The 26,585-nt window shown below is 34.9% G+C and overlaps 1 protein-coding gene across 2 annotated transcripts in view; it reads right to left on the bottom strand.

Annotated features, from left to right (window-relative positions):
* LOC132913102 (lachesin-like) overlaps positions 1–12,755 on the bottom strand; it is a 98,695-nt gene extending 85,940 nt beyond the window's left edge. The window contains exons 1-2 of one of the 2 annotated variants that reach the window (XM_060971076.1): positions 12,297–12,755; positions 11,902–12,110 (exon numbers count right to left, since the gene is read on the bottom strand). In XM_060971076.1, the coding sequence (XP_060827059.1) occupies positions 11,902–11,927 (26 nt within the window). In that variant the 5' untranslated portion in view covers positions 11,928–12,110; positions 12,297–12,755. Of the gene's footprint in view, positions 1–11,901 lie in introns of both variants that reach the window. The other variant, XM_060971075.1, reaches the window with a different exon arrangement.
* Positions 12,756–26,585: the final 13,830 nt, after the last annotated feature.

Below are 26,585 nucleotides of genomic sequence, written 5' to 3' on the forward strand. Positions count from 1 at the left end.
CCTATTAAAAAGTTGAAAACTTACCACAGAGATTTTGTTATTCAAACGGGTGGTCTAAATATACGTATGAAAATGTTTAGAAACTAAAACGCAACGTACTGCCAAGAATGTTATTTGGAAAAATGGGAAAAAGAGAGGAAAATATGTCTAACGAATAGGAAAGCCATGGAAATAATTTCACGAATTCGTGCATTATATATAATTTACTCGATGATACATGCGTTCAAGCGAATAACGGAAATACCACAAATTATATCACGAATGACATCGATCATAGCAATATATCGATATCAAATGCTGTTACGTACCATCTTTTGTAGCAGTGTCATTGGAAAATTAACAACTAATATCGGGTATTTGCTCGTGTATCGAATCTATATTATTTCGCTGTTAGGAAAGGGAGAAAAATTGATCGCGTTTGATAAGTTTCGTTTTATAGTCGTTATTAATTGCGATCCTCTGATTACGACATTATCGGTACAATTAACGAGAGTAAAATGTGTTCGAAATTACAATATATAACGGCAGAAATCGTGGTAAACGAATGTCGATTTTGTGGCTACTGATATGGAAACTAAAAACTCAAATAGCGCCTTTGCTATTGCATTTTTTTTGGATGTTGGTTGCGCTGAAAATTTCTAATGAAAATTTAATGAAAATCTTATTGTTGGTCGACATTTTATTTTCGTCTATATCTGCAACTTTTATCGTAGAAATGTTACATACAAATAATATCACATTTTCCCCAAATATCAAATTACTAGTAAATTTTTAATAATCGATAACCAAATCATTATTTATTTATTTCTTTTAATACAACATAAAAAATTCAGTTTTTCTGGTGTACGAGTGACTGAGCATTTGCAATTTTCTTCTCTTCTCGCTTTCATCAAAATCTCCACCGTCCGCCCTTCTTTCTCACTGAATTTTATATATATAAATATATATATTTATATTATATATATTTATATATATATTTTAACTTGGTTCTAAACAATTTGGTTGCCCGTAACAATTATTTCCAAGTGTAACGCACACGGTCGAGAATTTAATACTCCAAACTTGACATCACGAAATTCTAATAAACCTTCTGCAAACAACGCATATTCCTTGCTAAGTGCTTATATTCACTATTAACCTAAAAGACACGTCTTATTAACGACTCATTACGCGAAATTAATTAGACAATTATCTTTTTTGAAAAGTTCTTGTAGATGATATAATAGCTTTAATTTTTATTCAGAAGATACATTTGTAATTTAAACTTTCTTTTCCGTTGACAATCTCCATCGTTTAAATTTCGCACATATTTCAAAAGTCATTGAACGATTTGTTTTGTGAAATGTTAAAAATGCAAAGTTGTGGAAAGAAAGTTTTTAAATTGTCAGTATCAATATATTTTAATCTATTCGGTAATGAATCTACTAATTCGAATAAATTTAGAAAGGTTAAACTGCCATTGACGGAAATCGAATAGATTTCAACAGTTGTTCTCTCTGCGCAATGCTTCATTTAAATTTTTACAGTTGTCTGTTGGTTTAAAGAAGTTTGGTTGAAGATCGGTTTCGAAAGTGAACAAATGTAACTGTCATAGAGACTAGTGACAATTTAAATTTGTATTTGGTGGTTGAGTTACCGAAACGGTTAAGAACCACGTTAAAGCGAATAGACGAAGGATCTCTTAAGCGCTATTGCCACTAACACGCGTGAATCAACCTCTAAAGTCGAGGGCGAGTGGCACGGCAGATAAGAATGAAAACGATGATCTCACCTTTCGTCGGTATAATTTACGTTTTTACGGAAATGAGAGTAGGTTGGTGGCACAAGACAATCTAAGCAGCGGTAGACGAGCAAGAAAATTAGCAACGTTTGCTCCTGGTAAGAGTTATGAGGGCTATGCAACCAAACTACTCATAAGTATTAAGGGTCATTGCAATAGCCATAAATCCTGGCCACTGTTCAACGTAATATTTATAGTATGAATACTGGTCGGTCTCTGACATCAATCTAATTTCGTTTTGAAAATCAACTTAATTTTGTTTCCACCTGAATTTGTCTCGATGATATCAGTTAGAAATGCTTTCTGTGATTTTTCAGTGTGATTAACATTGCTTCAATTTCGATTTAACTTTTACATGATGTGCGAATTTTTATATCAACCAAATTTGACACATGACATTTAATGAATTATTATTCAAACGTACACTTCATACACATGTATATCGTATCGTTGAACGCATCTCAAAATAAATACATAATAAATGGGTAATAATATTATTGAAATATATAGTCCGATTTGAAGGATTACGTTTATGTCGAAGTCTCTGTAAATATGATTCTAAAATATGAATTTAGGTATTTTATTAAATGATATTAATTACTCTGTTAAACAAACGGAAGATTTATTTCGCATTTTTAATATAGGAATAATAGGGAAGAAAATACAATTTTTAATGGTTTACCAAAATTTAGGAAGATTTTTTTATAATAAAAAAGTGATGCAATGTACCAAATCCTTTAAATTTTAAAGAACATTTTGTAATTGAATAAACTTCACATTGAAAATCACTTGGTTTCCTTGAGCGTTGGCAAGCTGAAAAATTATTCTGAACTTCGTAAGGAGAGAACTTGCGTTCTGCATAATTACAAAAATTCTTCTCCGAGTTCTGGGAACTAATTTTTTGAAGGTAATAGAACACCTTGGATTGAAAGATAAATTTGTCTATCAGAAGTATGCATTCAATAAAAAAATAATTTTTCAAGTTTAGTTTAATTTCCTAAAAAGAAGAAAAATGCATAAAAAATCGTGACGAAAAAAGAAGAATAACAAGAGATGGGAAGGGAAGGGAAGCAAAAATGGAAACAAATGTTACTTTATTATAACTAAAAATTTATTTCTGAATTTATTTATTTATCTATAACAAATAATTTGTGAACTTGTTTTGAATTACGATTCACCCCGATCTTGTATTGTACTTGTTGAAGTGGTCACCACTTCTAAGAAAACTCTACATCTGGTCTTTTTAGTTTTCTCAAGCACTGAAGCCATCGACGGCGTATACGAACTGGGACGAAGTATAAGACTGGGACGAAGGCAGACCATAAACAGTAGACAGGTGACGATGGCTTCGGGGCTTTCAGTCATAGGGTAACACTGTTAGTGTGCGGATCTGGACCAGCTCAAATTATATTCCTACTTGTGTTTACACTTCTGCATTAAAATATATTTTCTGCTTTACGCGTTCCTCTATTCACACATATAATAACCTCAACAGTTCTCTTTTATTTACATAGTTTCCTATCTTACAATCAAAACCTTAATTATGTTTCAATGAACTGTCTAAGCAGTATAATTATGACTCACGATAAGGTAATCGAGTTTCTCGCATGCCGCGGGCATAATTCGCCGAAGAAATTAGTGTGCGCACGATTAAATCCCGTTTATCAAACATTACATCTTTCTTTTTTTCGGTCGGCGGAAAAGTGGGAAAAAGAAAAAGAAAGACGGGAAAGAGACAAGAAGCTTTTGCAAAAACTGAAAATGCTACAACTACCGAAAGCGTTCTTTCCTGATAAATGAATATCGAAACATACCGATTCGCTATCGTTATTCATTTCCCTGCGAAACGAGCTCCATTCTCGCGGTTCCAACGTTATTAACGTTTTTATGTATATAATAAACATGAATCACAATTGCGCTCGTGGAACTTTCTCTGGCTACCTTCGTCCCCTTCTGTTCCCCTCCCTTCTTTCCCCTAACTTCCTCTATTTTATTTTTTGTTCTTTCGTCGATAAACAGTAAGGTGGGAAACGAAGTTGGAATTCCTTAGTGTTCACTGCATTCCTGGCCTTTAATACGCTAGAAAAATATTTTCACTGTCCGAAACGGTTACGACTGGTCTTCACGTCTCATATCTCACAGAAATATATGTAGCACAAGTTTGATGGTAACAACCGAAGTGTAATGAATGAATCCCGAAATTTTTTCGTTTCCTAACAGCCAATGTCCCTATACGCAATATTTCAGTGTAGTTTAGCTAAAAGGTTTACGTTATGTGGGGCTTTGGAAAAAAGAAATAAGGAGATTCTTTTGTATGTTTGAACATTTAATTTTAACTAAGTATATCAATTACATCTTAATCTTTTTTTTTATTATATATATATAATAAATATATATAAATATACATATATATAATAAATAAATAAATAAATAAATATATATATATATATATATATATATATATGTCGGGTTAACATTATGATTAGACATTGTTATTACGCAATAGAGAAGATATCTATTAATACAAATATGATTATCACAGAGTTTGACAAGTAACCGTGATAATTAGATATTCGAGATACTAATGACAATGGTTTTAGGTTCGATAACGAATCCGCTGTCAACGGGATAACGAATATACTCTCTTTCAAAGTCTAAGTCGGACTCGTAGTTAAAAAAACGTGAAGTATCCACTGATCGTAAAGACGTTGTTTTACTCGCTGACCAGATCGCACGAGAATGTTCCTCTCCGTCACAGTGATGCTGCAGAGGAAAACTATGATGGGGTGTGTCTCAGGACACGAGATCATCGGTTTCGTCGAGGACATCTCTCGTTCAGAAAATGAGGGAAATGGACGTTGCTGTTAATTGGTTAATTTCTGTGTTGGTGGTTAGAGAAAGATACTAGCCGCCCTTGAAAGAAAGTTGCTAGCGGAAAGCGTCGTTCGTGAGAAAAGCAGATTTCCCGTATCTTCCCGTAGTAGGTGACAGATTTATGGACTGTTAGGATAAAGACTGTTTGTCAATTTGAAGGACCTTAATTAACTAAATCCTAAAATTTATAGCGAATCCTCAGGCTAGCTGAACATATACTGTGAATGATGCATCGACATGTGGTAATCATCTTGCCCGAAGAATAAGGTCAGTGTGTGGCGAGCCACGGGGCAGAGACCGTTGGTATGTTTACTGTTGGGTGTCGGTACAACTATTTCTTTTTAAGGAGAGCTATGCAATTCTATACCTCTGTTAGGTAAAACGTTCATCCCGTGACCGCAACTACGTTCGGCGACTAGTTATCGCCTTGAGCCCAAGCTCATTATCGCAAACCTCGCACAATTATAATCGGTTTAATTCACAAAGATTTATAAAGATCGGTTTGATTTATAAAGACAGTGTTGGGATATTTTCCAAAGAATTCCAAGGGAAAAGTCTGGTGTCCTTTCATCTCCGACATATATATATTTATCTTAATATTCTGTTTATGTCTATTATCTTGTTATTAATATAAATTATTATATATATAATACATATATAATTCATATATATAATTATTTCAAAAATATTACAAAATAAAGTAAAAAGTTTGAAGAATTGGAAGAACTCCGTGTTTTACAGATATATACATATCGTATTTCCGGCAAATCTCTCCAGACAATTTTAGTAATAAAGAAATCGTTTAAGGTATTACATCGTGATGATTCGACCCATATATTTGCCCAACAGCTTAACAGTAACGAAATGATGTTTTTTATCCATGGCCTAGAAAAACAAGATTGCTAAATAATTATTACACGGGAGGGCATTTTGGAGAATTACAAAAAGAAAGGTAAATGCTCCTTCTTGTTTCTGTTATTCTTTCTGAACGTTGTTTCTCATGTGTCCGCAAAATAGTGGGTAAACGGGCGCTGAGATAAATCGTGGGCTTGCAATGAGAATAGCAACGGGCACGAATAACGAGCTTAAAGGAATCGAGTTCCCTGGACGTGAACATGTGGTTTCATCCTGGTCCTCTTTGGAAGTATGTCGACTCGATAACCTGTTTCAGCTATTTATTTGAAATATGATAGAACTATAGCTTTTTTCTTCTCCCTTTTTCCCGTTCTCCTTGTACGCCCCACAAGTGTGTAGTAGTGACCAAGGACAGCTAATTTTTAGAACAGTACAATTAAGTATTGGCTTTTGCCAGCAAATCGGATGCAGCGAGATACTGCATCAGATTTTGTTGTGCAAAATATACGCTGAATTGAGAGGAAAGTTTGGAAAATCGAGATTTTTTACATTATTGTAATACAAGTTGTGAATGATTCGTGTGTGGGAAAATAAAGACGCCAATAGCTTATAAGTATTTCGATCAATAAAATTATCAAATAAAAGGTATAATATCAATAGAAAGTATAAATCGAATTAGATTTTTGTATTAAAAGTACACATACCTGTATGAATAAACGTAGGTGATTTCTTTGAACGATGGTACTCTTTGTCACATAAAGTAGGGAATAAAAATTGAAAGTAATAATAAATGTTCTGGAATTAAATAACTCGGTCCAAGCCAAATTATCATGAAAACTGATATACGAACCACCCATACCGATCAAAGATTAATTGTAACGGCAATAAGAAATTTCGTGTAGTTTAAAAAATGGAAAACACTTGTCGAGCTAACGATCTCGGTATCCCCGACACTCTTGACAATTGCTGTAACATAAAATTAAATATCCAGCAACACCTGCTGTTCGTTCAAATTTAACAAACTAGTCGGTTTCGCGACTTAATCGCTGATTCACAACTTATCATTAAATCGATTAAGATGAGAAGCGAGGGAAACTTCTTTTCACGTTCTTCTTTATACAATAATAAAATATTATTTCCATATCATTAAAACTTGACAATGATATTCAAGCATCCGCCATGCTGCGCTGCTTCATCCGGACTCGAGATATTTATGCAAATAACTATCGAATCGAACGAGAACATCAAAGGCAAAGCATCGTCACGATTTTTCCGATCCATGATCAGAAATAAACAGAAAGAACAGCAACGCGTATACCAGTAGACCAGTGAAAGTACGAACGCGTTACAAAACAACAAAATGGAATATATTATTCTTACAAAATTATTATTTGCAGTTGGTGCAACGCTAAATGTAACGGATTAAATTAAGTGGAAAGTAGTTAGTTCCCTACACGGAAAAACCTAAAATTAATATCCTAATACAATTTTCATTGCTATAATTGGTATTACACACATACAAATTAAGATAGGCTATTTAAATCTAAAGGAAGAATAGATATTGGTCTTTGACTGGTATTATCGATACTCGTTCCACGAGCGGAAAAACCATAAACCACAACGCAATTTAACTTGTTAGTTCGAAACAGTGGGTCATGCACGTAGCCTAGAGAAAAAGGAATTAACTGCTCATTATCAGTGAACCGAATAGATGTAGAAGGAAAGTCTTTTTTTTCATAGTTTGTATTGCAACCGGGCGTGAATTTCCGGAGAGTTCAACGAGTCGTGAAATTTTGCTGCGGAAAAACTTTTTTATTTGCTATCCTCTCTTGCTGGTCTTTCTTTCTTTCTTCGTTGCTTAGTATAGTGGGTTCTAGTAAGCACGTTGTCCTTGCGAATAATCGACCGGTTTCGCTTCAGAAATTTGTCGAGAAAACTTGGTGAACGTGTGCAGGAACGTGAAATCGTAGCTAGCTGCTGCTTTTCTTTTGATCCCCTTGTTTCGATGGTGTTCCTCTGGACGTTGCAATGCGTTGGTTAGAGGGATTCATGTGTTCCACTAGTCTCGGGATAAGGAAGTTTTCAAGTTGAGTTACTTTTCGGCTTTCTATGCTTCTGGTGTAATAATGATTTGTCTTTGTTTCTTGCTGCTTCTCCTACATTAAAGTTTCCCAATTTATCGGTCGTAATCCTTTGAAATGACAATTTCATATTAGAATCTTTAAGCTTCGTTCTATTAAAATTAAACGAGCTTACAAAGACGAGTAATTTCGACCAAACATCGCTGTTTCTTCCTCTCCTTCTATTATAATTTTATCCCGGTTATACAAAGCTTTCGTATTCGAGAAACTTTAACGAAACTTTTCAAAGACCCCGGCCCACAATGTTCTACGCGTCCTGTTGTTATATGTTATAAATAAATTCCTCCCTACAATATCGGCCATAAACGAAAGATTTCCAAATTCTGCTAAACGTTTGAACGTACAGCCTCGGCAATTATTCTCAGTCACGAAAAAAACACTTGGAAAGAAGTGAATCGTGTTTGATTTATGCTGGATGCGTCGGAAAAACTTGCGAACCGTATTTGAAATTCGTGAATACGCTTGGACGGGATCCGAGAGTACAAAACAGCCGTAAAATTTATAAGGCGAATTTGTACATCGGTGAACAACGGATCTAGTGATTCACAAAGAACGTAGAAACAGCAGAAGCTAGATAATTCCTTTCCTCGCGAATATGGCCCCCCCCCCCGGCCTTTTGCGATGGTTGTTGTTCCTTGCAGAGCAGTCGGATGGATGAACGAATGGATGAACGAATGGATGAACGAATGGATGGAAAAAAGAAACGGTGCAACGCGACGTTCTTAACAAATAACGGAATTAACGGTTCAAGGGGAAATGATCGAGCATTTGCGATGCATTTTTCTGGGAACAAGAATTGTTTTTATTACAGTTCGCATCGAACGAATATAAAGAAATAAAATTTTCCGTTGAGAGTATTGAAACATAGCTTGTGTAATTTGATCGTTTAATTTGATCCGTATTTGGTATAGTATAGATAATTGTACAATAGATTGTACGAATTACCTGTCATCGTTTCATCGAAACGAACTGGATGTATTGTTCTCAATCTTCCGATTTCGTTAATGTAATTAAAAATTATTCGAACGATTACAAACGCAGATACGGTTAAGGACAACCATTACATTTATTCAATTTTGTTATAGATAAATTTTTACGAGATAATGGCAGGAACGCAAACAGTAAGGAAGACGATATGAAAGGAAAGAATTAATTGAGCCAAGTAAAGTATCGAGCAATAAATAATCAAGTATGAATACTAATTGTAAGAAGCAGGTAGAAAGTGTTATGTACAACGGTCAGTAATTCTAGCGAGTGCTAGATTATTCAATCGTTTACGTTCATATTAAAATGACAATAACGTAAATACGCCATCTGTTGAACACATAACAAATACATATATCGATTTTCTAATTAGCTTCAATTTACTAATTATAAATACTATACAACACTTATAATAAATACCTCGATTCTGTACATGTTGAAAAATAATTTGGCGATGGGAGAATAGAGTTATTCAATTCCAAATGGATATATTCGAACTTTTAATCACCCTTTTTAACAAAACCACAAATTGTTATATAACAACAAACTTGATTTCGATATTAAAAAACATTCCTTTTCCTTCTGTTTCGAATATAAGGAATTATGTTTCGAAGAAGGAAAGGAACTGAATTCAGGAACAAACATAATCCTATTCTACTTCATCTAAGTAGGAATAACAGATATTACGTATCACCAATTATACATATGCATTATAGACGGGGTACCTTGTAAGTTATATATACAGCAACGTAACATTATAAACGCATTGTTCCATTGTATTCACTACATTTCACTATATATTTACTACACATTATAACTTCATCGACGCATGGTTAATTAGGTCCATGAAAAACAAACGATTGGATCGTTGATATTTACAAATTTGTCTGTGCTGTCAAGTACGTTCTCAACAACAAAACTGTCGAGAACACGAAGAAACGCATCCGAAAAGCGAATAAACTTGCGAAAGTAATGCATTCAGAACCCATCGTTAACATAGAGCCACAAACCCACAGCACCGTGTCGTGAATTACATTTCAGAATCGTCGAAGCATAAATACGAAATGCGAGGAACGAGGAACTGCAAAATTTTACTCTATGTCTTTGTGTCTGGCGTATTTTCTCTCTCGCACACATAGATTACACGAATAAACGCACATACGGACTCGAGGGCAAGAAAATTTGAAGGAAAATGAGCGCATGAAAATCTGATGGAGGCATGTGCAGTGTAAATCAATTCCCGTATTGTTTCACGCGATCCCCCGTGATTAGAGGGCTCCTACTAATTGCTCAATTATCGTAAATTACAGAGACGATCGAGAGGCCTCGAAAGACGCGGCAGCTACATTGCCCGTAGAATTTTAATTTTCGCAAAGAACCGACAACCGGCCCCGATACAACGATATCAACCATCCCCCTTGCTTCGTTGTGTAGTCTACAGTCTAGTACGTATATTTCCTGGGCAAGCATGCAAATACAGACCCACCTGGCGAGCGCGTGCCTCCGTGTACAATGTGTCTCAATTAAAAAAGATAACGAAGATACCGAGCAGAAGTACCAATCCAATTATTCCTCGCGGCATTTTCGCCATTTATTTCTGTGTCTAAGGACTAAGGACTTAACGACCAGTGTTTCCTCGCATTTCGATACATACTTCTGAAAGAAAGAGACAAGAATGTCAATAATTTTTCCTCAACCTTTTTTCTTCCTCTTTCTTTCTTTGCTTTTTACGATTCTCTTTTTTGGAGGAGGAAGCGATTTTGGCTTCTCGTTTCTTTTTTTCGTTTCAGTTGAAACTAACAGGGACGACAGATGCGTGCTCGGTATCCAACAGAATGAGAAAATCTGTCGAGTCCGCTCGGAAAATTCAGAGAATCCAGAGAACTTCTCTTAGCCGAAACACGACTCTACTTCGTTACACCAGCCGTCGAGTATCGCGTCGAATCGGCGATTTTAATTAAATGAATTTCACACGGACGCGCGGCCCAGCTTTCATTAATGTTAACGCGATCGCTCTTTTATAGATTAACGAAACGATTCCACGGATTTCGAGGGTCTTGCGAGCAGGCGCATTTTGCTGGCCGAAAAGAATGGGTTTGTTTAAAAGTTTCCAGGTAGGGTGGGGATAGAAACAACTAGTCTGTAGAGAGAAATCACGAAGAGAGGCCTCTTGATGGAAATTCGAGTTTCGTTGCACTGTAATTCATTGACTTGTTCCTATGTTCTTCCAATTATAAATTTTCGTAAAAAGCAATTAGATATATCAATGCTGTCAGATCCGTTTAAATCATAGACATCATCCGTGTAGTCATTAGCATCGTCTAGTGAAACTCTTTTTCTTTTCTTTTTCTTTTTTCTTGCTTCGTAAAAAGCAAAGTAACTTGGACGAGTCTAATTGATTTTATGTATTCTATTACTCTTTCGTGTCTGAGTACTCTAATCGATTTGCAAATACTAATAAAAATGGCAAATTAGTGGCTACAACCGGCATTTACTATCTTCTTATACATATACATATGTACTTACAATTATTTTTGTGAGATATTGCAAAAATTAAAATAAATAGCTTCTAAATAATGGTAGTAAAACCTATTTACATTTTTCCTCAGGTTTATATATCTACTCCAAGATAAAATTCTATATTCAAAACACACTGAGTATATGCTATATTCTATATCTATTCAAAACACACCGTCCACCGGAATCCACCGTCTAATATTACTTGACAATTTTTGACAAAAGTCTGTTTAAAATTTATCCGTATCCGAGTTGTTTTGGAACAAGGATGTCTTCCATACACAACAGTGCAAGAATACTAGAAATGCTTTGAAGAATACAGGATTTGATAAACATCAGTTGTTCCAAGATACTTTGAATTATCATTTACGATTCACTAACATATGACTCGTGTTTATTATATCCGACTTAAATCGTTTCAACTGCATGATGGAACGAATGACACGAGAAGCTGACTACGTTAAAGGTTAAACGGAATGATCGAGGAATAACCGTGAATATGGAAACGAAGATCGCTCGTTTCCTACTAGTACATAAATAACTAATAACTACCACAAACTAATTTTTATTTCGCAATAAAGAAATAAGAAATTCTTTTCTTCATGTTTAAACCGGATCGGAAAGGGCATTTCTCTGTCTGTCTGTCTGTCTGTCTGTCTGTCTCTCTCTCTCTCTCTGTCTATCTCAGCTCTCTCTATTTCTATGTATCTATCTATCTCTTTCTTTTTCTGTACGCGTTAATTTACTTACGGTGAAATGTTGGATGGTTTCCTCATTCCCGATCAGCCTTCCATTAACACCACCGCAATCGAGTTATCAGCATGGAGACGAAGTTCCGTGCGAGGTTCGATGAAACTTACGTAAATCTTCAGCTCCATCGATCTCCATCGTAATGCATCGATTCACAGAATCTTAGAGTTACCTCGAATATAAAAACGAACGTTTTTCCCTGAACGAACCTAGAAAATTCGTCCCGTCCTCGTTGTCAACAACTCGTCACAAAGTGAACTGTGTTTGCACGTATGTACATACGACGAACACGCGGAAATCTTCTTTCAATATGCGAAATTGACGGCCCCTTTCTAGATTTCACGCGTGAAATAAAGGAGACCAGACTGATCCGACTAAATGAATTTATCTCAAACCTGCACCGTTATCCTCGAAAAAGTTTCTCAAGGTCTCCCAGAGGGTCGCAAGTCAGTATTCCTCGGATGTGCAAACTTCTCTAACATCCTGAATCCTGTGTGAAAACTAACCAAGGACTCTCTCTCTCTCTCTTTTCCTATTTGCTTGCACAGTCACCTCGGTGAGAGTCGGCGTGATTCGGCGTCTTGCGTGGATGCACGTGATGAACGGCACGCGGATCGCTGGTACCAGACACGTACGTACGGACTGAGGGTTGCCGGCAAACTGATCGGAATCCTGACGGTGGTCCTCCTTCGTCGAGGAGGCCTCTTCCGTACAGGATGAGGCGCGCAAGCTCGCTGGAGCGCTGGAGCGCAGGAGTGACGAAGAGTAACACGCGGCCACGAGAGAGAGAGGACCGTCACGTTGGCGAGAATGAAACTAACGGAGGGTGTAAAAGGTAGGAAAGGGAGACCACTTCGAGAAGGCGTTGGACCACGTTTGAAATACGCTCGCGAAAGCCTGATATAGCAAAATCATGGATCATTATATTAGTAAAATTGTTTGGAAGTTATTATTTACTGTTATTACGCGTTACACTATTTTAATAAGCAAACTGTTATTTTTAGAATTATTTCATTGTTAAGTTATCTTATTTGATATTTCGTACTCAAATACATATTCCTCGAAATAATCTCTCAAATCACATTCTGATTCTGTTATCTCGCAGCATGAAGTAAAGTTAATTTCCTCTTATGTTATTTTTAGAGTAGGAATAATAAAATAATCGAAACGACTAATTATGTCAAACTGATATCTTTCTAATTGATTGATTTGCCAAAGTCTGTAGGTAAGGTAGGAAGTGTGTAAATCGTAGCGAGAGAAAAATAAGAGGATGGAGAGAATGGGCAAGTAATGATCGAAATGATCAACAAAGAAAGAAGAGTAAGAAGAGGACTAGGAGGAGGGCCAAAGTGGAGAAAGAAGAAGTGAAAGAAGTCGAGTCTTGGAGGCGAAAGGTGAGGGTGATAGTATGATACGACGAAAATGGAAGAATGTGATAAATAACGATAGAGATAGAGATACCAGTAGGGCTAAGGATCATAAAACGAACGATTTTGAGGAAGGGAGATATAAATACAAAAAAAAGAAAACGAAATAAGCGAATGACGAGTGAGGATACTATCGTCTAAAAAGATCTGGTAAAATTGTAGATACGGGAAGGAAAGAAAATTAAAGAGAAATAATCAAAAGAGGAGAAGGGAAAGTTATTCGACGAAGTTAAAAGGACATAGAATAGATATGTATATAATAGATGAAAACGCTATGACATAATAGAGTGCACTACCAATAAAGTGGTAGGTACAGTAAGATTTGTAGAAGCGAAGAATATTTAAGGGGAAAGCGTAAACGAAATAACGGAGACGTCGAGACGTCCTGAAAAGTGAAACTTAGTAATAAGCTGAGACGAAAAAGAAAAAGAAATGAAAAGTTTAGAATAACAAAGTAAAGAATGCAGAAAAATGGTGCGTGAGAGGAAAAGATGTGAAGAGAGGAAACGACCAAGTGACAGACTAGAGGAACGATTGTTGAAGATGATCGGAGAAAATGATTGGTGAAAAATGGAGATAAAAAGAGATGGAAGGACAGCGCACGCTGGAAGTTAATGGAAAGTCGAGGAAACAGATGGAGAAGGCTCAGCAGAGACAAAAACAAAAGAAAATGGAAAGAGGGGATGCGTGAAGAAGATGGGAAAATTGGTCGAAAATGGTAGAAAAAAAGAGAAGACAAAGACAAGTGGAACAAGAGCCTAGAGAAATAAGTGGTACTTTGTTATCGTTCAATTCTCAAAGAACTTAATTCGCTTGTTCTTAAATGAAAAAGAAATAAAAGAAACGTGACTTTTCACTATACGTAAATTAAAGAAAATTGGAATTAAACTGGGTTCGCATTAGTCCAGTAACATTACATCCAGTGATCAAATCCAGCATTGGATTGTAATCATACTAATGTAAATAGTGTTTTTATTCCAGTACAATGCATCATTCCAGCAAGTAATTCAGTTAAACGATTGAATCGAAAGTCCGCAATAATGGATATCGAGCAATTTCTAGTCAAACCACTGGAATGCAATCGCTCAATCCAGCGACTGGACTAATGTAAATCCAGCTTTACGCTATCCTTTTTAAATATGGCATTGTGACATAAATTAATTACCAGCCACTATGAACGAAGAAGGATCGAAATATGGTTTTCTTCTTTTGTACATTTCCTATCGTAGTTAACGTTTCATTACACAATTCATTGCTCTCTGAAGAAAATCATTGCATAAAAACAACGCAAACAACGATACAAAGAGCGTCTAAACAAAACTAAACGGAGGAAGGTGGAAACGAGAGCAAGAACAAAATTCAAAAGTTAAAGAGGAATAGAATGAGGAAGTTCTTGGAAGGATAACAGGGTAACCATCGGAAAGAAAAAGGAGGAAATAAGAAGAAGAAGAAATGCGCGAAATCAAAGCAAAAGACAAGAAAAAAAAAATGGAAAGCAGCGGGAAAAGAGAAGGGACAGGAGAGAGAATGGAAAAGTTGAAAAAGAGAAACCAGTCTTGATCTAATCGCAAAGACTGCAGTCCTTCAAAGGATAAAAAGCTTCGGTAATTTGCACCGAAACGCGGACAAGGGGAAACGTGAAAGACAATTGGTATCGCGAAGGTTGGTCGACGTCGATTACAAACAGAGAAGAGAAGAGAATTTCGCTCCACAGGGGAAAGTGCATTATCGTTATTAGGTTTATGAAATCTTAATACGCGAAGATGTTGGTTAAAGCTTGATTGGAGGGAGCTCGGAATTGGTGGTTCGTCGTCAATCAGTGTGGAATACCATCGTTGAAAATTGTACTCGAGTTCACCAACTGTGTGCGACGACTAATTTGGATTGTGATATTGTATCAACGCGCGGCGTTGAGTATCGCATATGATATACGAAATTTTCGTAATTTTGAAATGGGAAATATTTTCGAATGCGACACATTTGTGAAATTTCATATTCGAAAATAAACACGAAAATGATAAAATTTGGCTGCAAACTTGAAAATTAAAGTATTCGTAGATTTAATTTCTCGTTCTATCGAAAATTCAAATATGTTACTACATTATCAGTTACTATGAACAATGACCCGTATTTTACGACTTCATAAGGATTATTTGTTATATCTTTTACATTAATTTAATTGAATTGTATATTTATATATACATAATTTATAGATACAATATGTTGTATCTTATAAATACGCCAAGCTACGTTAAAGAGGCTTTGATTATTATTTTTGTATTATTTATTTAACTTTATTCAAATAAAATGTCGTTTTCATATTTATTAGCTATCGAACATTATCGATCAAGAGTTTAACTAATGTACGAGATTTGTTTGATTTCAAAAAGAAATGATAGTCAAATCGACGCTTATATCTCAAAGCAACTCGTATTATCAACTAGTAATGAGATTTAGTACGCTTTAACGATTACAATCGTTAAAAGTCAGTACGCTATCAAAGGAATCTTTCGAGAAGACAGCAGTTGCGCATTGACACTCTGCGTTTCGCCTTTGGACCTTCACATTCACTACGTTCCTTTTTGGTCAATAATTGCTCGCATGCGAATTTCTCATTGAATACATATTACTCTAACTACGGCGAACTTGTATTGCTTGAAAATTTTCTGTTCTTCTGTTACATTACTTTTCTTGGTCAAAATAGATCTTATATTTTATGTTTGGGAATAATTAATTCAATTCCATTATTGGAGATATTCATAGAATTATAGATAGATATAAGTGTAAGAAAAAAGTAAAAAATCATTTCACACGTATGAATAGTCGAAACGAGTTTTAATAAAGATAAAATCGTTTGAATCTTTCGAAAAAGTTAATGGAGATGGAAGAAAGAAACTTGAAATAAGAAAGAATACTATTGTAAGTTTAAAATAACATTGTAATTCATTATATTATATGTAGAAAAATAACAGCGAGTTAAAGCAGCAGAAATAGAGGGCGTTTCTCCTCTTTTATGGAACCACTATAACCAACGAACCTGATAGACGGCGATTTCATAAAACTGTTAGACGACACCTTGGACAAATCTTGTCCAAGTAGACGAGAAGTTTCAGGCTATCCTCTCGGTGTATTTGCCTCACGCGAGTCTGATTAGCTATCCAGAAAGTTGTAATCACGTTAGGCCGTCAAGGGCTGTCTCAATGTTGGCTGAAAATTAATAGACGCCAGGCTCCGTCAAGTATACGCAGAGCTCTCTAGGCGCTCTTGATGATAGATTTCATGAAGAAGCCGAATGCCTTTCAGAACGTCGCATACTATTGATAAAACGTGCTCGGTTTATGGGTAACTTGGAATCATTGATTTTATATTGGCTATACAATAAGATTAAAATAAATGTATATTTTAAACACTCATTTTATACATCTTTCTATATCATTCTCCGTTTTAACGAAATAGATAATTTAATACATTCGTTAGACGAGAAAATTTTAGATATTCTTTGTTCGTCGTTTAACCTTAGACTAGTATTGTTGGGTCGTAGATTGTCTACGATACTCGAGTTACTATTTTGCTTATTACATGGGTATGAAATATATATATATATATATATATAAGTGTAAGTAAGTAAGTATAAGTGTAAGTATATATATATATATATATATATATATATATATATATTGCGACAGGATAATTATATCAAAGTAGTTAAATATTCAACGAATGATATAACAAATGATTATGTTGATCGAGGTTATTTTATATCGATACATTAGAGCATTTTCCTCGGAAAAGATATCCAAGTGACATGAAAACTACCGTCTGATGAATAACAGCCAAGGAACAACTTGCATGTCATTAAGCAAGTTAGGCAGTGCTGAAACCTAATTAACTCGTTTCGATACTGCCGGCAGGTTTGTGTTTCGCAATTGTTACAAAGAGCGTAGTAATTTCAATCTGCGACATTTGCTCGTGAATCGGATAACATAATTAAAAGTTGAGCAGTTAGAATTTTCAGTGAATTACTCAAACAATATTTCTTTCACGATTAGCATTCACGAGTTTCGTATCATGGATTTCTTCACCCAGGTAATGTTAAAATAATTTGGCAATGAAGATACTTTCCATTCGAACAAATGAAAATTCTATTATGATACAAATAATCTTTTCGTACAAATACTTTAATATTTTCCTACATTTTGTTTCACATTTACGTACAAAATTTTCATAATTTTCGAAAAAATTTCGAAAAATCTTGTAATAATTCGGAGTATCATCCTAACTAGTTAGTTACAGTTGTAAAGCGGAACAAGTTTTCAAATTTGTCGGTTTCACCAATTATCACGATCGATCCGATTCCTAAAATAAATATAGAAAATTCGGCTATATAAAAATATCTACCGGTTCATGTATTCCTCTAGAAGAAACTGTTGGATAAATCCGTCAAGTTCAACACGTTCAATCCCCGAAAATAGAGTTGAACTTATTCTGAAATAACAAGAGAAACGTCATGCGCGGAAGGTCTTAGCTTTGGTCAGTGAAGCGCGCCCGAAATACGCGAGAAATTGTTCTTATTCTTTGTACGAGCCAATTTATATTAATTCAATTTCGATATTACAGAAACAAAAATTGATCAATTGATGAGAAGTGAATTTTTCTTAAACAACTCAATATAATTAAACTGATCAAAGTTAGCAAATTCTAATCCTGGAACATGAATTCTTCCGTACCGCTTCCTTCGATTGTTGATGTATTTCACGTGTAATAGAAAATTATGAAACATCAGATACTAAATTATGAATAACCAACAATCAAAGATCTAATCGTCCCAGAACAAAAAGGTTTCGTTGGTAGATCTGTAATAGCGAACTTGTAGTACTACCATCATCTCCTCAATTGAAAATGGCTATCAGGTTGGCTCTATTTATGTCAATTCCATAAAAGCCCCTATCTCTATTTGCTATTCCATTTTACCTAAAAAATTAGAATCAGTTGACATTCGAGGTTGTTTACCATCTTGGTTATGTAGTTTTGTTAAATGCAGACGTTCAAATTGTTAGATATAATCACTTTTTTCCTATAATAATTAAGGTTAGTTCTGAAGTATACCTGAAGGATCTCACCTTGGACTTCTTCCATTTAATATTTTCGTTAATGGTATCGATTTAATACTTCAATCCTGATTCTTTCTCTTATATGCTGATGATTTAAAAATATTTTTTAGAATTAACATTCGTACTAACCAATTATCATTGCAGAAAGATTTTAATAGACTGGAACAGTGGAGCATACGTAATCGCGTATTGTTCAATATCTCTAAATGTAAAGTTATTTGTTTCTATCGTTAAAGATCTCTCGTAACATTTAGCTATACTCTCTGTGGTATCAACTTAACATGTATTCAAACAATTTGTAACTTAGATACTTATTTTAATGACAACTTAATCTCTTTCGATTACTGCATTCGAGTTATTACAGTTAGGAATCTTAAAGCTCTTGATCTCAGAAATATTTAGGATATCAAAATTAATCTACAACACTAATACTTGATTTGAAATTTGGCTCAGTAATTTGGGCTATGCTATAGTAATATGCTCGACTGAGTACAGCATCATTTCCTTTGATTAGCAGCTACTCATATGAACTCTCTCATGCAGACTAGATATCACAACTATAAGTCTGTTCTATTCTAAGAATGGAGCTTATGATGTTAGAAAAGAGACGAATTATGTCTCACATTTTATTGATCTCTGAATTTATCCATAGAATCATACTGATTGCCCAAAGCTGCTGTATCTTATAAAATTTTATGCTCCGAGTAGAACCGTCATTCATCTTTTTTCATACATATCAATCGCCTTTGTAAACTGTGCAATAAGTATTGTAAATCATATTTTTCGACAATTCGATGTTTTAAGGTATTTCTCTGAGTACAATTGCGTGCAAGAACATAGCTCGCGATGCATGAGAAAGTGCATATCAGCACACGTGGGAAGAAAAAGACTTTTTGGAAAAGCTGAATGCTTCACCCTGCTTCTAATGTAGACACGCATGGAAGTGTTATATCTGTACATACGTGTATTTTATATTCACCCAAAACTACATCGATTTGCATACCTCGTACTTCTTTTAACACAATTTCACGTTATATATTAGTTTTTTGAAAAGTTGCTAAGAAAATTTTCGTTCCAAATAAATGAGAATGTCGCCTTGGCGGCAGCTTGATATAAGAATTACGTATTAAACATGTAAACTTTGAGAATCAATATCTCGATTTCTGTACCGCTAGATTTCCTTAAATTTTAACTACATGTGCATTGTATCATTTTTAACACGTAGTTGAAATTTGAAGAAATTTTTAAGGATGTTATTTCCTTACTTCAATACCTTAGGAACTCATTTATCAACACCCTGAACTACTTCCAAAGTAGTAAGTTCCAAAGGACTTTCCCGCGTATGCGTAGATATATATTTATACACACCTACAAATAAGATAAAATAAGAATGAAATTTTTCAAAGAAATTTTTTTACAAAAAATCTTGCAATTTTGTAATTTTCCGTGCGATTGAAATTTCAGTTACAACATAGGGACAAGGCACTACAATTAACGACGATTAATCGGTTAAGAAAAACTGGAATAAAATCACCACAATATACATAAGTTTGGTGAAAAAGATAGGAAGATAGAAAGAAAGAGTGAATAAAAGAAAAAGGAAGAAAAAGAGGAGTCGAGCATAGACAAAGGGAAAAAGCAGATAACTAGAAGCGGGTGCGCGCGGTTCGTACAATTGACGACGGGCACGGAAACGAAACTCCATTTGCTCTTCATTTTCCGGGGTTGCGTGGATGATACACACAGGCCCGAATGAATACGCCGGACTATAGCAATTACCGCCGCTGCGAGAATGTACGGATCGTCGCAACGTGTTAAACGACACCAATCCCAGTAAAGTTTCTTTGATGTTGCGCCCGCGGATTAGCCCGTGTACGCGCATTTAGGGGCTGCTCGCAAGAACGCGGCTGTTCGAAATTTCGTAATGCTCGTGGAACTTGGGACCAGGACGTTATCCGGCTGTGAGTCCTATTCCAGGAGAAGTAGTTTCGCGTCGATTTTTGTCGGTGAACGGATGTTGGAAGTTTAAGGACTCTCGGAATTGATGACAGAGAATCTCGCTTTGTTGGGGCGAGAAATAGTCGAGATAACAGGGATGGGGAAGAATCCTTTGGAATACCGGTGAAGTCGACGTTAACGTGGAATCGGGATAAAAATGTAAAAAGGTATTTTCAATGTGTTTTTCTGCTTAGAGAGCGCGTTACTTGTAATAACGAAATTTTATCGAGACATTTTATCTAGTATTATCGGAAAGTTGGTATAGAAATTTTAGGAAAATTGTACGTATGGCGTATTTGTGCAGAATTATTGTTTTATTAAACAGTATGCGTACTGTTCGTCCAGTAACCTTTAAAACCTCTTATTTTACTATAAAACGTTAATTTAATAGTATAAATAATAGTACTGATGGTTAAAAGAGTAACGAGAATATTACGCGACGTGTCACGAAAAATTGCGCCAAGCTTTTTTACAGCGTTTAAGGATCCCTTGAAATTTAGTAACTACAGCAATTATCACGTATGATGAAATACACGGGCAGACAGTCGCAACGAATTAAGCGGGTCTCGGAGTTTTCTTTGATGTCGCACGCACAAACTGCGACGGAACTTTAATAATAATTAGAAACGGTTGTGCGGTTTGCTAATGACAATCACCGGTCGTATAATAAGAAACTCATAGAATATTAAATATTGTATAATTATATATTAGTTACTTATCGCATCTAGACTGCACAATTTCGTCAAGTTATCGACTGATTTTTCATCGATTAGTTTTCAAAGTAGGCCCTTTCCTATTTCCAAAGACTCTCGACTATTTCGAAAGTTTCCCTACATTAAAATTAAATATTTTAACTCGATTATAACTGTTCTATCCGTCACTTAGCATTAACATACCAATGGTTTTAGCCCCTGGAAAGCTTGACGTAAAGTTTCTTTAATGCTGCACGTGTCCATATTCGTTGATTAGAGGGCATTTATGCGCGTGTTTACGAACAAGGTGTTTTCATGAAAATTCTACGAGAATACAGTAGCAACGGGCGGAAGTAACAAAGACGGAATATTTGAAGAAATCGTTGCGAAACGATTGGCGATCCTGTTTCACGGGATTAAAGAGCGTTCTCTGGTTCTCTGAGTCCAAAAAACGAGCGACAATTAAAACTGGAAATCGCGTTCACCGGTTCCCGGATTGCTAATCATAAAGATATTAAATTTAAATAAGCTTTCGCCGGTTTACGAAGTGACCCGATATGAGGTCCAGAAACCAAGAGGATGTTTAAGCGGTTGTACCAATTGGACGCGGTTTCCAGCGGCCACTCCCTGCCCGATCGTTAACAATTTTTCTAATTAACTTTGAAAATTCCTGGAAAATTGTCCCGTCGTCTTTATATATGGTGTTAAGATATGCAATGTTTCCCAGACTACCGTATTAGCTTCCTCTGTAAAGAGACATAACGTGTGCGTCTATGTAGAAACAGACGAAAGGAGGGCCAAGATAGCACCTAAAATCTACATACATCGTCCTCCTGCAGACGAGTTTTCGGTCTCTAGGTGGTGTCAACGAGTAAAACTTCAAATATATCGTAGCCCGTTAAAAGCGGATGAAATTGTCGTACACGGTTAGATCCGCCTCCTTACAATGGCAAATGTTATCGATTTAATTTCCTTTTCCAAGCCTTCTTACGCCTTTCCCCAGCTCACCAACCGCAACCCTTACTCTCGTTTTCTTCAATGGAAGGAGGATGAACATTCCCTCTATCGTTTCGTTTAGCTCTTTATTTTTTCTCTCTACTCGCTACATGTTCAACAAGACTGAAAGCGACATGTGGTCTTTGAATATCTTACCAAATTACACGGAAACCGATGAACAAGTTTGAACGGTTGCTCTTTATTATACCATATTACTTTAGTCTGATTATCTTTTTGCTGTCTTTGCTTTTTCTTGTTTTAATGAAATACAATAGTTATATCTATGTAATTAACCATTCTCTTTCTGTAATATGATATATGATATCGCCTGATTCATTTTCGTTATAATCTAATTATACGTCTTACGTTGAAAGATGCAACTACGGTTATTTATGCAAAATTAATATTGCTAATGTTGTCTAGTACCGTGTTGTTTGATGCACTACAAATCTCAAAGAAGATTTATACAAACTATAATACATTACACGAAATTTGCATTCGATCCATGTATTATCTGGCTAAATTTTTCATTTATCGATGTATTCGGAAGGCTGTTTCAAACATACTAGAACGAAGCGATGGAATATACATAATAAGAAACCGTCCTCCGTCATTTTCAAGTACATGCCTATTGATTTTCTCACAGGGAATTACATAATTCGAAATTAAATCGATAACAGCTCGAAATATTTGTATATTTTAAAATCGTGCAAGACTCTTATTATTTTGTAACTTTGCAGTTCTTCCCTTATAAGACAAGCAAAGATTTGAACAAGTGTCGCATCGTTTCGTTTACTATCGTTCGATGGTAAACGTTAATTAGAAAGCATAGAATTCGGATGATAGATTTTATAAAAACATCATGAAACGGTTCGAGCAAGTCGATGCAGGATACGAGCCTATTTAATATGTTATTAGTTAGTTATAACCGAATTCTCCGTTTTCGCAACTTTCGTATGTCTGCTCAAGTTTTCTTCGTTTTTCTGTCGGTTCACCAACAAAAATTCCTGATGCACGGGAAAGAATGGAAAGAAAAGACACGCTTACCATGCTTTTTGTCCGCGTTATATTCTGTTCCATGTGCGACAAACTCCGACAGCGCATCTGAATTTTCGTATGAAAGGAAACACGCGGTCAGACCTGTTATGTCCTCGTTACTGGGTTAGGACTTTAGAAATTTGCCGGAAGCCACACTGACTTTTGTACTACCTATGCGAACTAACTTTTAACAGAGAGTGTATTTCTATAAGAGTAACGCAAACATTACAATTTAATAACGCGAATTTTATTTGTTCAATTATATTTAGAAGCAGATTTTAATAGTTTCTACGTTTTTATAGTCGATATCTTTCTTCGTTTCTAAATACACAGCGTTCTATTTTTGCTGTTCTTACAAATATCACACAGTTTTGTGAGAATCGCAGTAAAAACAATATCTTCATTCCCTAAAGTTTAATGAGATTAAAAGATCGATTTGGTTTCTTTAATACGCGAGACTCTAACATATACTTATTCGTATTCTATAATAGTTTCGAAAATTTCGATCTGTATCGAAGAATTGAATATGAAACATCGTTTAACGAAACATCGATAGGTTAATCGACGACAATTGTAACACAAAAACTTTTTATTCGAAAGATCGTTCAGTTCTAAAGTAAATGATATGGTGAAAATGATAAATGTTAAGGACGAGCAAGTTAGTATAATTATTCCATAATACTTTCAGCCTACATCAACGATATCAAACAGAAATGCAAGTTTTATTTAATAACTCAATGTGGTAGATATAATGAAGAGGGCGTATTCCAAGTCGAAGGAATTCTCGAAGATTCATTTCCAAATTTTGTCGTACAAGATACGCGAAGGGCAAAAACTTGATCCAGTTGATAATTTTCCAATGCTTGTCCCTTTTGAAAACTAATCGTAAGTTCAACTAATAAAGAACCATCGCGAATATTTTCTATCGATTGCCTTCGACATTTCACGAGAAGATCATTCGACCGAGCTATCTTTTGGAATTAGTTTCCTCTTTTCGCGAGTTCCAATGGCGATCGTAGGATATTATTTTTCCCGGCACTTCGGGATATTATTTAAATTGGAATTACTTTTCTCATTATAACCCACCCAAGAGGAAAATCTTCCTTCCCACTGGCTTACTTTTACTATTTTTCATCCTGGAGGAAAAAAGTTTATCTGTGACAGTTGACAACGCTGCGTGGACTTTTCATCGTCCCGACGCGACGCGACGTGGTCGACGATTCCTAACTCTCTCGGGAAATCGATTGATATTTCTACGAATTATTACTAATTCTTATGTTATCTTATTAATCAATATTTTTTGTCGCTTACTATTTTTCTTTCTTCCTTTTTTTTTCTTATAGTTACAAAGTTGTAGATCATTTTCAATGTAAATGAGAAACTTTGCTCAGTGTACGTATAATTTAATTTTCTTACGTCTGTTAACGTCGAAAAATATTTAAGGTTCTAAGGTTCTTTAGTCAATTAAACTCGAAATCTCTTCATCGAAACAATTTCTTGCCGTTTTTGCATCATGATTCAGAATAAACCCTTTATTCCAAATATTTCATTTCGAAGATTTTTTCTTAATTTAACATAGTTCAATTATTTTATAATTATACTTTATTAATATTTTTCCGAAGTTTTCCAAAACTTGTGTATATGTTTGAGAAATTAACAAATATACCTAATAAGTTTAAGAAAAATCAACTTCTTTTCTATGAATCAAAAGTATTTCAAATATATGCTCCAAATAGTTTGGGGATGAATTCATGAAAACAACAAAGTTGCAGCACTCCATTTAGCGAAATGCGTCAGAGTTCGAAATGGCAAGAAACGACTGAAACAATGGACAAGTTTCCTTAGATATATTCAACACTGTTCGAAGCCAATTTAAAGACACTTATCCAAAGAATATCCGTCAAAAAGATATTTAAAGAAAAAATTTTTTCATTTTTTGTTTTTAAATAACTATGACAGATGATAGAATACATATTGATAACGATTACATCCTGCATAAAACTGTATAGAAAGAATTGAAATGAAAAAAGGTTCATTCTTCTAATCAAATAATTTAGGTAATTCAATCTTATAATCTCTCAAGAAATTTTTGTTTGATATTTTCGATAGTTTTCTTAAGGAAAGTTCATAAAAATCGAGTGCTTTTGAAACTGTTATCTCTGTTAACTGTTGTGCCGTTACTGTGTAACTGTGTCATCAAATAAATCAATTCTTTCCATTCCACATAGATACTTAGATACATATAATACACATAATAGATAATAAGTATATATAATACAATACAAATGTGCCTAGGAGAAAATCATATACTGATCAGCATACAGAACCGACTCAAAATTAATTCTGGCTTTTTCACCAAATATTAGCATTTTTATTTGTATTAAGAAATAACTATGACAACTCTTTGTACGCAATGCGCAACACTGTATCAATGCTGCGATGCTATTTTAGACGTAATATCTCTATTCTACCTTCAATATGAATTTCAACTCGAATTGAAATTTATATTTAATGGAATCATTTATTCTTATCATTATTTATCAATTTATCATTATATAATAATTATTTAATTAAATAAAAATTTAATGATGCATTACGGAAATAGAACAGCTACATATCGAGCAGCGTCTTACGCTGCATTCTTTGTAAATGAATCTTTGGCCAACAAATGTATTCTTGTGATTCCACAATTAAGGTTCCATATGATCTTTTGCCTTTCCCAAAAATTAAAAGCCATCTTATGGGACATCATTCTGGTTGTAACCGACCAACTGAAAGCAGTTTTAATAGAAGAATTCCAACACTGCATCCAGGAGTGGAAGCATCACTTCCAGCGGTGTATAACTGCTTAAGAGAACTATTTTGAAGGGGACAGTGTACATTTTTCATTAAACGACATATAAATATTTTTACAGGACCAGCCCCATTACTTTTGTGACACACCTCGTATTTCAGAGCCATTATGTTAATTCCACTATTTTTGTTGTTCTAACACTGTTGTTAAAAGTTATCTTCTATAGCTAATATTTTGCTTTTTCAGATAAGTAGGTGATTTTTTTCTATTATGTATAGTATATCTAGTTTATTAAATATAATTTCCACCCCTCCCCCCATTTTTGTCATTTTCTTGATATATTATATACATTATAATCAAAAACGTTTCCACATGTTTATCATGCAGTACCGACAATCAGTACAGACCAAATCTTCTTTATCTGTAAGTTTAATCTATTGGCAATCGAAATTAAATTAGCTGAAATTCCACAGCAGAAAAACCTCAAATGGACAGAGGAGACCATGAATGCGACTTTGGAGTTCCTTGAAAATAAGATGACCCAGAAACAGGATGCTGTGACTTTCAATGTTCCAAAAACGACGAATGTAATGGGTGGGAACGTGTTGAATGCACAGATCTAGAAAAC

This window comes from Bombus pascuorum, chromosome 13, assembly GCF_905332965.1.
Source record: "Bombus pascuorum chromosome 13, iyBomPasc1.1, whole genome shotgun sequence".
NCBI lineage: Eukaryota > Metazoa > Arthropoda > Insecta > Hymenoptera > Apidae > Bombus > Bombus pascuorum.